At 44.1% G+C, this 13,867-nt stretch overlaps 1 protein-coding gene and 1 long non-coding RNA gene across 2 annotated transcripts; both read right to left on the bottom strand.

Annotated features, from left to right (window-relative positions):
• Nucleotides 1-2,348: 2,348 nt before the first annotated feature.
• LOC124010768 (eukaryotic translation initiation factor 4E-binding protein 3-like) lies at nt 2,349-13,527 on the bottom strand. The gene is made up of 3 exons (XM_046323424.1): nt 13,084-13,527; nt 9,862-10,035; nt 2,349-2,945 (listed from the first exon to the last, which is right to left on the bottom strand). The coding sequence occupies exons 1-3, from the start codon at nt 13,214-13,216 to the stop codon at nt 2,917-2,919; spliced, it is 336 nt and encodes a 111-aa protein (XP_046179380.1). The 5' UTR covers nt 13,217-13,527; the 3' UTR covers nt 2,349-2,916.
• Nucleotides 3,222-5,618, bottom strand: LOC124010769. The gene is made up of 2 exons (XR_006834487.1): nt 4,705-5,618; nt 3,222-4,514 (listed from the first exon to the last, which is right to left on the bottom strand). It is a non-coding gene; the product is annotated as an uncharacterized LOC124010769 (long non-coding RNA).
• Nucleotides 13,528-13,867: the final 340 nt, after the last annotated feature.

The raw sequence follows: 13,867 nt of genomic DNA, 5'->3' as shown, positions 1-13,867 counted from the left end.
AAGAGCTCTGGTGGACATTCCTGCACTCAGCATGCCAAATGAACACTCCTTCAAAACTTGACACACCTGTGGCATTGTGTTGTGTGACAAAACTGTAGACTTTAGAGTGTCGTTTTATTAGGCCCAGTACAAGCTGCACCTGTGTAATGATCATGCTGTTTAATCAGCTTCTTGATATGTTACACCTGCCAGGTTATCTTGGCAAAGGAGAAATGCTCACTAACAAATTGTATACCAATTTGTGCACAACATTTGAGAGAAATAAGCTTTCTGTGCATATGGAACATTTCTGGGATCTTTTATTTCAACTCATGAACAATGGGACCAACACTACATGTTGCGTTTCTATATTTTTTGTTCAGTATAGATTGAAGCATGATGCTGCAAGGTGGGATCACATTCTGCATGGGGCACATATGAATACTGATGGTACTGAATGAATGCTGACTTAACTGTATATGACAATATGATGCTGTTATAACGTACAGCTCAAACAAAGCATTAGCTACCAAATATCCTTATCATACATCTATTTAACTAAGACCCAAAACTGATCTATCATCAGCGTTGACTTCATTTCCTTTGAAAGAATGAGAGCAATTTCCTTTTTAGGAAAAGAAAAGCATTGTTCACCTACTAATGAGAGCCATATGTTGGGCAATGCATCCTAAATGTTAGTCCAGAACTCTACAGTAAGCTGCAGCTAGAGGACACCCAGGGCTTCATGCTCACGTGTTAACTTCTGTGCCGAGGAAGCTACCATAGAGGGGAGGCGTGGACCGGTGTGTGTGAGAGAGGGGTGGCAGTGTTTCAAATTATGCAACAAATGTAACCAACAGAAAGACCCAGTCAGCATGTATGAAATCCATGTCGTTTCCTGCTTTCATTTCCTACAGCCAGGACTTCAAATAAAACAACTTAATACAATTATGTTATACCCTAGTTCAGACGGTTTAGCTGATTTATGTTTTAAATAAACACCAGAGGTGAAATATAGCTTACATATCAATCTAAGCCAACCTCATCTGCTTTGCCCCACAGCTGCACACGCGTCAACACGCGCTTTACTGCTGGGACTTGTTTAGGGTGTATTAGCTAGGTTTCCATCCAAACTAGGTTTGACTTTTCTCAATAGCTAGGTTTCCATCCAAACTAGGTTTGACTTTTCTCAATAGCTAGGTTTCCATCCAAACTAGGTTAGACTTTTCTCAATAGCTAGATTTACATCCAATTGGCGACATATTTTCATGTGAATATTCTAAAATCAGAGATGTGTTTATCAAAACGAACTGTTGCCGGTAAAAAGCTGTGCCTGGTGACATACTGCACATAAAAATACCTGTTTGGGGTTCAATTCCCTTGTACCCGAATAAAAGAAATACAAAGTTAAAATGCGATGGAAACCCATTTAATGCTACTGATGATTGTCACAAAAAAATGTTGCGTCAGAGAGTAGTGAATTTGTCCACCCTGGTCGTGGCACGGGCGATCTAGCCTAAAGCGTGCACTCGCAGATACAGCGCAATATTATTTTTATTTGTCAAATGGCTGCCAAGCATCGATTATCATGTCATCAGAATAGGACCCATGATATTTATGGGAGCGGAGCATCAAGATCGCCACTGTGCTCTTTCACCACCCTGTGAAGTTCATGACTTATTTCATCTGTAGCCTATAAACTGCTTCTCCGAGTCAATATAATCACGCGACTCCAATATGTTATTATATCAATATTTGCACATAAGATTCACTGCCATTTCTTGCATAATTAATTTTATCGACACAAAAAGATTCTGCATTGTCTAACGTATTATGTCTGCAATTGGAAATTGTACTGACAAATTTGCTGGTTCCATCACGCCATTTTTTTATCTGACGTTACTCGCATAAAAACTTTGGATGGAAACATAGTTCTAGTTGGTTAGGCAGTTTCTGATTAGATTAGGCTAATGTTGGAGGGATGGCGCTATAGTGGAGAGACAAACATGTCTGTAGGCTACATATATTAACTGGGTCAGAATATGCTGGGGCAACAGACTAGTAATTAGAACATGCATACGTTACATACTAGAACCACAGTCATGGGTGTCTATTTACATCTGAAAATGAAAGCCAACCAGCAGTAGCAATAAATCCTTTGATTTAAGAGAGCACACCAGATTATTTTATGTGTGTGTGTGTGTGTGTATATGTGTGTGTGTGTGTGTGTGTGTGTGTGTGTGTGTATATATATATACACACACACACACACACACACACACACACACACATAGCTTTCTGGCATAGTTTGAAAATAGGAAGCACATGAGGAAGCATGAGGCAACAACAATAACATGACAGAACTCAAGTTGAGGTTTTGTCCTTTTTGTTTATTTATTTTGAACTTTGATAAAATGTCAGTTCCTCCTCCAGACAGACGCATGTAGGAGCCTGTCCAACAGTCACCCCGAACCTTTGACCAGGCTCAGACAGGGGGACCCCTCATAGGCCTAGCAGCCCCTCCAAAATAGAGTTATTGTTTCTAAAAAAACAACGCAGCAACTCTGCCGTCCCAACCAATCCCGTCGTCCCTCCCAGTTTCATGTCAAATCTTGAACATTTCCCTCCTTTAAAAAAAATTACAAGTACCGTTGACTTATGTACAAATCAAAAACTGTCCAACAAAGTTACAAACTGATTGCTTCTTCCAAGCCATGGAAGTATTATGCGTTTAATACACAGCTTCATGTCTTTCTAACTCAGGGATCAACACGTCTCCTTTCTCTTTTGGGGAGTTTCCTAAAAAAAAGAAGTTTTAAAAAAAGGATGTTGAAGAAGGTGAATATGTGACGCATGCTGGTCGTAAAGGACCAATCAGACGTCAGAACTGAACAGAAGATACAACAGCTCTCTCCACAGGAGGCAACGAGCTACTGCTCAGATGTCCATCTCAAACTGGCTGTCATCTAGAGGGAGAGAGGAGAAAAGAGAGATATTAACAAAACTGTCGTTACTTGCATCTGTACACTAGGTCCTAACCACACCCATAATAACGGAGGGGGGCAGTGTTGTGTTCATGTTTCTTATCAACTCCAGACAGGAGAGACAAATCTCCCAGAGCAGACACAATCCCCTAACCCAATCCAGCCACCTCCCCCTCCCCTCCTCTTAACCCCTCTGTCTGTCTGGGGGGCACTAGTTGCAGACAGATTTACTAAGTATCAGGTTGGTTATCTGTGCTGAGTTAGTTGAGGTCAGGCCAGCACAAGGACACTAGATAATCAGTTAAATAGAGCTTGTTGTTTCAACAGCAGAGAGGGTGTGGCCTGGTGTGGTCAGAGGTTTGACTGCATCTGCTATTGGTTACGAGATGACTGTTGGAGAAGGCACACCATCCCCTATTGCTTTCTTTCTCTCAGGCAGAAAGAGGGGGGTCAATCTCTAGCGCTCTCCCCTCTCTGCTTTCTCCCTCTCCCTTCTCTCTGCCCCTCTCTCTCTACTTAACTAGCCTACAGGTCACCATCATAGTACAGTGTGTGTTTTCAACCCCAAAAACAAAAGCGTACCCTATGACAACGATAGCCAGCTGATAGTAGAGACATCACAGAGATAGTTTGTAAGTCGCTCTGGATAAGAGCGTCTGCTAAATGACTTAAATGTAATGTAAATGTAGTTGCAGTTTTGGATAGGAGAACATTATACGATGTTCTATGGGCAATTCCACGATAACAGAATTGCACCGAGACTTAAAATGTATGCCAAACAAAATCCATTGATTTCAAGTTTAACAAACCACACACCTTTATGATGCTTTTAACAATTTAAAACAGAACATTTTCCAAAAACACATTTACTGGAAGAACTGTGCAGATGCAAAGTTTGGTAACAGAATTACAGTAAAATCTCCCTCAGTTTGTGTCCACATTTTCCAAAAACTCAACGATTCAACGAAGTCTGCAGAAAGAATGGGGTGTCAGCTATGACATCAGAGTTTGAAATATATATATGTATTTGGGTAAGTGAAGTGGATTTACACCCGGTAACGTAATTGCGGTGCAAAAATCACATCATGGGTCCCTGATCTGTACTATACAGAAATGCCTAATTATGGAAATGAAGGTCATTTTCTTCATGGTGATGCATCCTAAATTGCTACACAAAAAAGGTAGAAATATGCAATATCCTCTTTTGCATATTTGGGTATTACTCTACACACTATTATGTTACATGAAGCTCTTCCCCTTAACAAGACCAAATCTGTACTGAACTGCACTGCTTTACTGAACTATGCACTGCTTTACTGAACTATGCACTGCTTTACTGAACTATGCACTGCTTTACTGAACTCTACAGAACTATGCACTGCTTTACTGAACTATGCACTGCTCTACTGAACTATGCACCGCTCTACTGAACTATGCACCGATCTACTGAACTATGCACCGCTCTACTGAACTATGCACCGCTCTACTGAACTATGCACCGCTCTACTGAACTATGCACCGCTCTACTGAACTATGCACCGCTCTACTGAACTATGCACTGCTCTACTGAACTATGCACTGCTTTACTGAACTCTACAGAACTATGCACTGCTCTACTGAACTATGCACTGCTCTACTGAACTATGCACCGCTCTACTGAACTATGCACCGCTCTACTGAACTATGCACCGCTCTACTGACCTATGCACCGCTTTACTGACCTATGCACCGCTTTACTGACCTATGCACCGCTCTACTGAACTATGCACCGCTCTACTGAACTATGCACCGCTCTACTGAACTATGCACCGCTTTACTGAACTATGCACCGCTCTACTGAACTATGCACCGCTCTACTGAACTATGCACCGCTCTACTGAACTATGCACCGCTCTACTGAACTATGCACCGCTCTACTGAACTATGCACCGCTCTACTGAACTATGCACTGCTCTACTGAACTCTACTGAACTATGCACCGCTCTACTGAACTATGCACCGCTCTACTGAACTATGCACCGCTCTACTGAACTATGCACCGCTCTACTGAACTATGCACCGCTCTACTGAACTATGCACCGCTCTACTGAACTATGCACCGCTCTACTGAACTATGCACCGCTCTACTGAACTATGCACCGCTCTACTGAACTATGCACCGCTCTACTGAACTATGCACCGCTCTACTGAACTATGCACCGCTCTACTGAACTATGCACCGCTCTACTGAACTATGCACCGCTTTACTGAACTATGCACCGCTCTACTGAACTATGCACCGCTTTACTGAACTATGCACGGCTTTACTGAACTATGCACTGCTTTACTGAACTATGCACTGCTTTACTGAACTCTACAGAACTATGCACTGCTTTACTGTACTCTGCTGTGAGAGCAGAATTATGTTATAATGCTGTAATTGCATCAAATGGTTGTTTTATTCAACAGAATAGAGGGTTCTTATAACTCCATTGTGTCTGTGTGAACTGAAAGTGGGCCTCAGGGGGATTTAACACTGACAGGAGATGTACATGGTGAAGCCCCAAAATTGCCCTCGCTGGAAGTCTGTGTTTCAGACATAAGGAAGTGGATGGCTGCAAACGTTATACTTTTAAACTCTGACAAAACAGAGATGCTCGTTCTAGGTCCCAAGAAACAAAGAGATCTTCTTTTGAATCTGACAATTAATCTTGATGGTTGTACAGTCATCTCAAATAAAACTAAAGCACCTCGGCGTTACTCTGGACCCTGATCTCTCTTTTGACGAACATATTAAGACTGTTTCAAGGAGAGCTTTTTTTCCATCTACGTAACATTCCAAAAATCAGAAACTTTCTGTCCAAAAATGATGCAGAAAAATTAATCCATGCTTTTGTTACTTCTAGGTTAGACTACTGCAATGCTCTACTTTCCGGCTACCCGGATAAAGCAGTAAATAAACTTAATTTAGTGCTAAATACGGCTGCTAAAATCCTGACTAGAACCAAGAAATCTGATCATATTACTCCAGTGCTAGCCTCCCTACACTGGCTTCCTGTTAAGGCAAAGGCTAATTGCAAGGGTTTACTGCTAACCTACAAAGCATTACATAGGCTTGCTCCTACCCATCCTGCCGTACATACCTACACGTACGCTAGTCACAAGATGCAGGCCTCCTAATTGTACCAATAATTTCTCAGCAAACAGCTGCAGGCAGGGCTTTCTCCTATAGAGCTTCATTTTTATGGAATGGTCTGCCTACCCATGTGAGAGATGCAGACTCTGTCTCTACCTTTAAGTCTTTATTGAAAACTAATCTCTTCAGGTAGGTCAAATGGTTGAGTGTAGTCTGGCCCAGGAGTGTGAAGGTGAAAGGAAAGGCTATGGAGCAACGAACCGCCCTTGCGGTCTCGCCGGATCCCCTCTCTCCACTGGGATTCTCTGCCTCAAACCCTATTACAGGGGCTGAGTCACTGGCGCTCAACCATGCCGTCCCTAGGAGGGGTGCGTCACTTGAGTGGGTTGAGTCGCTGGCGTGGTCTTCCTGTCTGGGTTGGCGCCTCCCCTTGGGTTGTGCCGTGGCGGAGATCTTTGTGGGCTATACTCGGCCTTGTCTCAAGATGGTAAGTCGGTGGTTGAAGATATCCCTCTAGTGGTGTGGGGCTGTGCTTTGGCAAAGTGGGTGGGGTTATATCCTGCCTGTTTGGCCCTGTCCGGGGGCATCATCGGATGGGGCCACAGTGTCTCCTGACCACTCATGTCTCAGCCTCCAGTATTTATGCTGCAATAGTTTATGTGTCGGGGGAGGGGGGGCTAGGGTCAGTCTGTTGTATCTGGAGTACTTCTCCGGTGTCCTGTGTGAATTTAAGTCTCTCTCTCCCTCTCTCTCCCCCTAGGTTCTGGCCTATCGAGGGAGTTCTCCCTAGCCACCGTGCTTCACTGGGGTGCCGGGGGAAGTTGGCGCCAGTATGGAGTTTGGGGGCCAGACCCTGGTCTCTACACAATGACGACAGTTCTTACAGCAGATATCGTCTGTGAATTATAAGTATCTTTCATACAAATGTTAACCTTGTGACCCATTCCATACATCTGTTGTTCGGTCTTGTAGACTGAAGGAGGATGGACTTGGCTATAAAATGCTGAGTCTCAAACCAGCTCATTGAGTTCTCAGTGATCACCTCCAGGGGTGATTACCGACCAGCTCCATTATGTGCAGTAAACCAGCTGGTTGAGTTCTCAGCGATCACCTCCAGGGGTGATATAAAATGCTGTGTCTCAAACCAGCTCATTGAGTTCTCAGTGACCACCTCCAGGGGTGATTACCGACCAGCTCCATTACTGCACTAATCAAATAATACAGTTTGATTGATTTGAAGAAATCTAAGTCTCTCCTTTTGATTACAATCATTCCACCACACTGCTGTAAAGTCCAAATTTGTGAACCCAACTGTTCTTTGTGACTACTATAATTATCCATTATAACCAAATCTGTTGCAGAAATTCAGTTACCAAATCGGTAACAGAAATTGAGAAATTGGTAACAGAATTAAGTTTTAATCACTTAATAATTCATAAACAAACTTGATATTAGTAAAAACAACAGAACTAATTGATAGGTCTACCTTTATGTTCATTATCCTCCCTCGTGAGGGAAATGATAAAATATCTTGAAGATCTGGGTTTTTGATAACAGGATATCAAGGTACAAGGCAATGTCTCAAACTTACTGCAGGCATTAAGAAATATCCAAAAGTAAATAGAAGTGTTGATATTCGTTGGCAGGGGTATTTACTTCAACAGTATTGTGTTCTGAGGCATTTGTAATACATTAAGACTTTTTAAAACGGTAGATATTGTCTAAATGCCTTTTCCATCTCAAATCAAAGCCTTATCTTATTCCTAATTTTAAAGATGGACATTTTTTTGAAAAGCATATATTTGCCTCCGCTATCATTTGACATGCTCCTATAAACTTCACGTTGGTGCTCATTGGTCCCTTTAGGCTACATCTAGGAAGAAGCCATTGTTCTATAGTAAATTAACAGGGCCCAGGACTTGGAAGGCTAGGTCCTGACTGACTTGTATTAGGTAGGCCTATTACATAACTTTGGGTCCAAGGCTGCAGTGGCCAAGTTTCACAGTACTGTCATAGGCCTAGTAACGCTCCACAAACACAACACAGACAGGAACAGCAGCAGGCGACAATGTCTGACAGGTACAGCAGCGGGCGACAATGCCTGACAGGTACAGCAGCAGGCGACAATGCCTGACAGGTACAGCAGCAGGCGACAATGTCTGACAGGTACAGCAGCAGGTGACAATGTCTGACAGGAACAGCAGCAGGTGACAATGTCTGACAGGAACAGCAGCAGGTGACAATGTCTGACAAGAACAGCAGCAGGCGACAATGTCTGACAGGAACAGCAGCAGGCGACAATGTCTGACAGGAACAGCAGCAGGCGACAATGTCTGACAGGAACAGCAGCAGGCGACAATGTCTGACAGGAACAGCAGCAGGCGACAATGTCTGACAGGAACAGCAGCAGGCGACAATGTCTGACAGGAACAGCAGCAGGCGACAATGTCTGACAGGTACAGCAGCAGGCGACAATGTCTGACAGGTACAGCAGCAGGTGACAATGTCTGACAGGAACAGCAGCGGGCGACAATGTCTGACAGGAACAGCAGCAGGCGACAATGTCTGACAGGAACAGCAGCAGGCGACAATGTCTGACAGGAACAGCAGCGGGCGACAATGCCTGACAGGAACAGCAGCAGGCGACAATGTCTGACAGGAACAGCAGCAGGCAACAATGCCTGACATAGTATCAAGGGTTTTGCACAATAACACAGATGTTGATACTGCGTACACACACACACACACACACACACACGTCTGTTAAGAATATTTAACAAGGTTACACTGTACACACAAAAAGTTAGCCTACGATTCACAAAGATGGGAATAAATTGGCAACAATGTGCATGGATAGCAGGCAACACTAGGTTCCATAACGACAAAGAACAAAGCCACATACATGTCAACATTATCATGTAGGTTGTTTAATGGAAATAAAAAGTAGGGTAGAGCTAGCAGCAGGTTACACCAGTTCTTACATACCACGTCCTCTTTGAGCTCTGTGTGTGTGTGTACGTACATGGGTTCATATGCAAGTTTGTCAGTGTGCACGTCTGTACAGAATGTGTGCGTGTTTACATACCTTACGCATCGTCTCGTGTGTTTACATACCGTACGCATCGTCTCGTGTGTTTACATACCTTACGCAGCGTCTCGTGTGTTTACATACCTTACGCAGCGTCTCGTGTGTTTACATACCGTACGCAGCGTCTCGTGTGTTTACATACCTTACGCAGCGTCTCGTGTGTTTACATACCTTACGCATCGTCTCGTGTGTTTACATACCGTACGCAGCGTCTCGTGTGTTTACATACCGTACGCATCGTCTCGTGTGTTTACATACCGTACGCATCGTCTCGTGTGTTTACATACCTTACGCAGCGTCTCCTGTGTTTACATACCGTACGCAGCGTCTCCTGTGTTTACATACCGTACGCAGCGTCTCCTGTGTTTACATACCTTACGCATCGTCTCGTGTGTTTACATACCATACGCATCGTCTCGTGTGTTTACATACCGTACGCATCGTCTCGTGTGTTTATATACCATATGCATGTCAAGTGGGGCGGCAGGTAGCCTAGTGGTTAGAGCATTGGACTAGTAACTGAAAGGTTGCAAGATCGAATCCCCGAGCTGACGAGGTAAAAATCTGTCGTTCTGCCCCTGAACAAGGCAGTTAACCCACTGTTCCTAGGCGTTCATTGAAAATAAGAATTTGTTCTTAACTGACTTGCCTAGTTAAATAAAAGGTATGCATGTCTAGTGTGTGCATACTCCTACCTGCCAGGTCCTTCTCCTCCTCCAGCTCCTCTTTTAGTTCCTGTAGTTTGCCCAGAGGGTGCAGAGCGGGCACCGTCACCCCAGGGATCTGCGGCAGGCAGCAGGGGGGGGTACGGGCGATGGGAGAGTTCCGACAGTCCAGGAGGAACTTCCTGTCATAGATTATGCGTGTTCCTGTCAGAGGTAGGGGGGGGGGGGGGGGGGGGGTCAGTTGACTTGCCAGTGAAGGGAACTGCACCATGTTGACCAAAGCATTGTGGTAAAACACGTGTAAATGGACTCATGTACCATTAAATCTGTTAGAGGGACTAGTGGTCTACAAAATGGAGGCTTTAGTTCCTGATTTATCTAATCTGGTCCTTGAAAACTGGCCATGAAATGTTTGATGTCAAAACAACAAATACAAGAGAGTAATAAATCCCTGACAGGGTAGAGGGAGAGATGTATCTGGAAGGAACTGAGAGTCCACCCCTCCCTGGCCTCAGGGTCAAGGCTGTTGGATGCATTCCAAAACACACACACCCTGTTCTCAGCCCAACGAGAGGGAGGATACGGAGGGGTGGTCGGTGGGTTGACAGTAGTGTAGCACGGCAACATGTTATCCTAGAACCAGAAATTGGTGACAGACAGACTAGAACCAAACACACATAACTCTCTTGCCTGCACCGTGTAGTACACTTCAGGAGCACTGTGTAGCCTGCACAGTGTAGTACACTTCAGGAGCACTGTGTAGCCTGCACAGTGTAGTACAATTCAGATGTGTGCTGTGGTCATCAGCAGAGTTTCCTCTGCATTCTGTTTGCTTAGGGGGTGCTGACGAGGCATCTTGTGGTGATACCCCATTCCTGAGGTGTTGAGACAAACACCTTGGTTGTTCTGGAACCAAATATCATCTTCTCCTCCCCTAGACTATTAGGCATACGTACAGGAACATTTGACTTGCTACTCCATAATGTGTTGGGATGTCTACAGTAGAGACTGGTTGGTAAACAACTGGGCTCTGACAGGTTGCTGACAGACTGATGTCATCCTTTAATTGCAATGGAATATTGATAAACAGCCGCTAGATATATCATACTGAATATCATGCTGATGAACTGAAGTTTGACCTGAACCACTGTGTACTAGATTAACTCGTAAGCAGACTGACAGAACATTTGATAAACAGCCGTTAGATGAGAATTATCCAATGTTTTGGTGTCTACTAGTGAAGTCTGCCCTGGACAGGGTTAAAACAGAGGTGCAGTGCAGTATTTAGAATTAGTACAGCATGCTGGAGTTAAAACTGTTTTGCACTTTAGCAGTTCTATTTCCACACACACTATAGAAACCTCTGCCAGTTGAGCACCCTATCCTGAACAAAAGGGGAGGGGAAGGAGTGTGTGTGTGTGTGTGTGTGTGTGTGGGTACATTGGGGCAGGAAATCAGGGAGAATTATACAGAGAGAGCAGGACAGCCAGCAACTAAACTATAGTGTCCTGGCTATGAGTTATGCAGAAGAGGCCCAGCTCTGTGGCCAATCTCTTTGTCCACAGGAAACGTACCACATCCCATGTAATGCGCCTCATTCTGTTTTGTGGCAATGGGACAACACCATCCCTCATTACATAACAACAGGGAGTGGAGTTGGTACATGATTGGCCGAGGGACCGGAAGAGTCTCTCCATATCATGTGCATGCTTGTGGTGCTCACATCAGCAGTTAGTCGCAGAAAATGTACTTCTGGTTTTAGAGACATAGTGTCAAACTGTTCTAGACCATCTGTTGTAAGGCATCAATGAAGAATCCCCAATAAGCAGTGTAATGACAGTAACAGCTGTTATAGCCATGTTATAACTACTCCTTAAAGTGCATAACTAAGTTGTTCTGATCTGGCCATGCCTTCCACAACACATAAGAGTCGTGAAAGGATCCATAGAGGGCCTGAAACTACACTGCTTTCTGCTCTCCGCTCTCCTCAGCTAAATCACACATTGCACCACTCCCTCCAGGTTTCCTCCCACATGTCCTAACTTCAACCATTCTTAGAAAGGCCTATTTGCACACCATTTATGCTTCCCAAACCCGCCCCCTTTTTCTCCCTCGCTCCAAGTCTACCTCTCTCTCTACTTGGCTGGAACACAATGTTCCCTACAGTATTCCTGAAATGCACCAGGGCAGCTGCAGGTCACACAGAGGGGATGTCTCCTCTCCTTCCCAATCAGCCCTGAATCTGGCCCCGCCCACCCGTAGGTCATAGTTTAAGAGGAGCTTGTTGTCCACCAGTATTTTTCCGCTTCAGAACGTTGCACAGGCAAAATTTGACAGCCATAACTCTCATCACTATGGCTACTTCGCTTGAATAATGTGCCATGGTTTTCTGATATGTTACAGATTCCAAAGAACAAAACATCTGTCTCTAAGCTAAAACTACATTTGGCCCAGTCAAACTTAATTAGGAATTGGTTCCCAACAAAGCACCTTACATGAGTGTTGTTGTGAATGGGAATTGCAGCAGCCAGCTCTCTGTTAAGCGAGTTTGCACAGGTCTGAGCCGTGTGTAGTAAACAGACAGTACCGAATCCGACCACCAGACTGCACGTATAAGCAGCCATGAGGTTGAACCAATGAACGTGAACAAGTAAACCTAGTTTTTTCCCCACATCCTGAAAAATGCATTTTTTATTTTCCTCTGTCAATACGAAAAGCTTTACCAGTAAAGGAAGAGTGACCGCTGTATTAAAAAGACTGGAGGCAATAATATGAATGAAGTTGCATTTAAAACATCACATAGCAAGCATACACAATTTCCAACAAACAGTACATACAGTACGCTGCAAGTCAGACAGACGGAGCACAGTACGCTACAAGTCAAACAGACAGACCACAGTACGCTACAAGTCAAACAGACAGATAGCTAGACTAGTTTTAGCCAGCTAAGCGCGTGGCGCGCATGTATTATGCACGACCAAAATAAAGTCGCGAGACTAAGGGTTGAGTAACGTTGATGAGTGGTTACAAGATTTGGGTAAGTAAATGTACTTTTCAAAACAGCTATACATAACGTGAACATGTTATTTCCTTGCATAACCTTAGACAAGTTAGCTAGTTTAGGTCCCCTTTTCCCACGACATAACGTTGGTTTTCTAGCTGTAATTTGTTTTGGCTAAATTATCCCTGGTACAAAACGTGTTGTACGTGGTTGATCATAAACAAGCAAAACATCCGGTTCCGTGCTCTTACCCCCGGGCGTTGTGGAGAAGAGAGTACCCCCGGGAGTCTGACTGTAGCAGTCTGGGAGCTGAGACCAGTCTTTCAGGGTGAGAACCCGGGTTGGGATTGGGCAACTCTTCGCCTGCTGAGCGTTGGTTGTCATTCTGAGTTTGTTTGGGTTTTTCTGATCAACCGCAGAAAGATGCTTCGTGTGAAGATCGGCTGATCTTACAAATTCAATTGTTTACCAAAAAAGAAAATATCCCAAGTAATTTGTTAACAAGATCCACAACAATTCAAATTTAGTTAAAATGTGCTAACAAAATAAAACAGACGGAATCGACTGCAGTTCAGGGCGAACGGTTTTGTTGCCAGATAAGTATCGCTGTCAGGTCATCCAGCTAGAGAGACGAACTGGGAGATGTTGAACGTGTTCGCCTGCATTTAATAACTACCAGGGTGACTCTGGTCATGTGACGTGTTGTGATTGCAAGAACATGATCTCCACGACGAAGGGCGACTGGCTCCTCAATCATATACTAGTTCCGCCTGTGAAGGGTGGATCATAGTGTAGGGCTGTCAAAACGGAGTGATGTGATCCTTTTGATGCATAAATAATCCAGTGGATCTAATCTGAAGCGATGGTGTAAACAAGTCCCAACTTGTTTTACTTGACAACAATGGCAAAAGCAAATACATTATTCAGCAGAAACACCAATAATGAACTGATCCACATCAACTCACCACATTCTGATAATGTATCTACCAGACTATGACTGAGCCCAGCCATAGAAGTTATGACATCACCAAATGG

Source organism: Oncorhynchus gorbuscha, linkage group LG23, assembly GCF_021184085.1.
Source record: "Oncorhynchus gorbuscha isolate QuinsamMale2020 ecotype Even-year linkage group LG23, OgorEven_v1.0, whole genome shotgun sequence".
NCBI lineage: Eukaryota > Metazoa > Chordata > Actinopteri > Salmoniformes > Salmonidae > Oncorhynchus > Oncorhynchus gorbuscha.
The sequence above is the reverse complement of the archived record's forward strand: the minus strand, read 5'-3'. Positions and strand labels throughout refer to the sequence as shown.

Coding starts and splice junctions, on each gene's coding strand:
- LOC124010768 (XM_046323424.1), bottom strand. CDS start 13,216: ATGACAACCAACGCTCAGCAGGCGAAGAGTTGCCCAATCCCAACCCGG. Junction 10,036..13,083: donor CTTCTCCACAACGCCCGGGG/GTAAGAGCACGG, acceptor TACCTCTGACAG/GAACACGCATAATCTATGAC. Junction 2,946..9,861: donor GGAGGAGAAGGACCTGGCAG/GTAGGAGTATGC, acceptor CTCTCCCTCTAG/ATGACAGCCAGTTTGAGATG.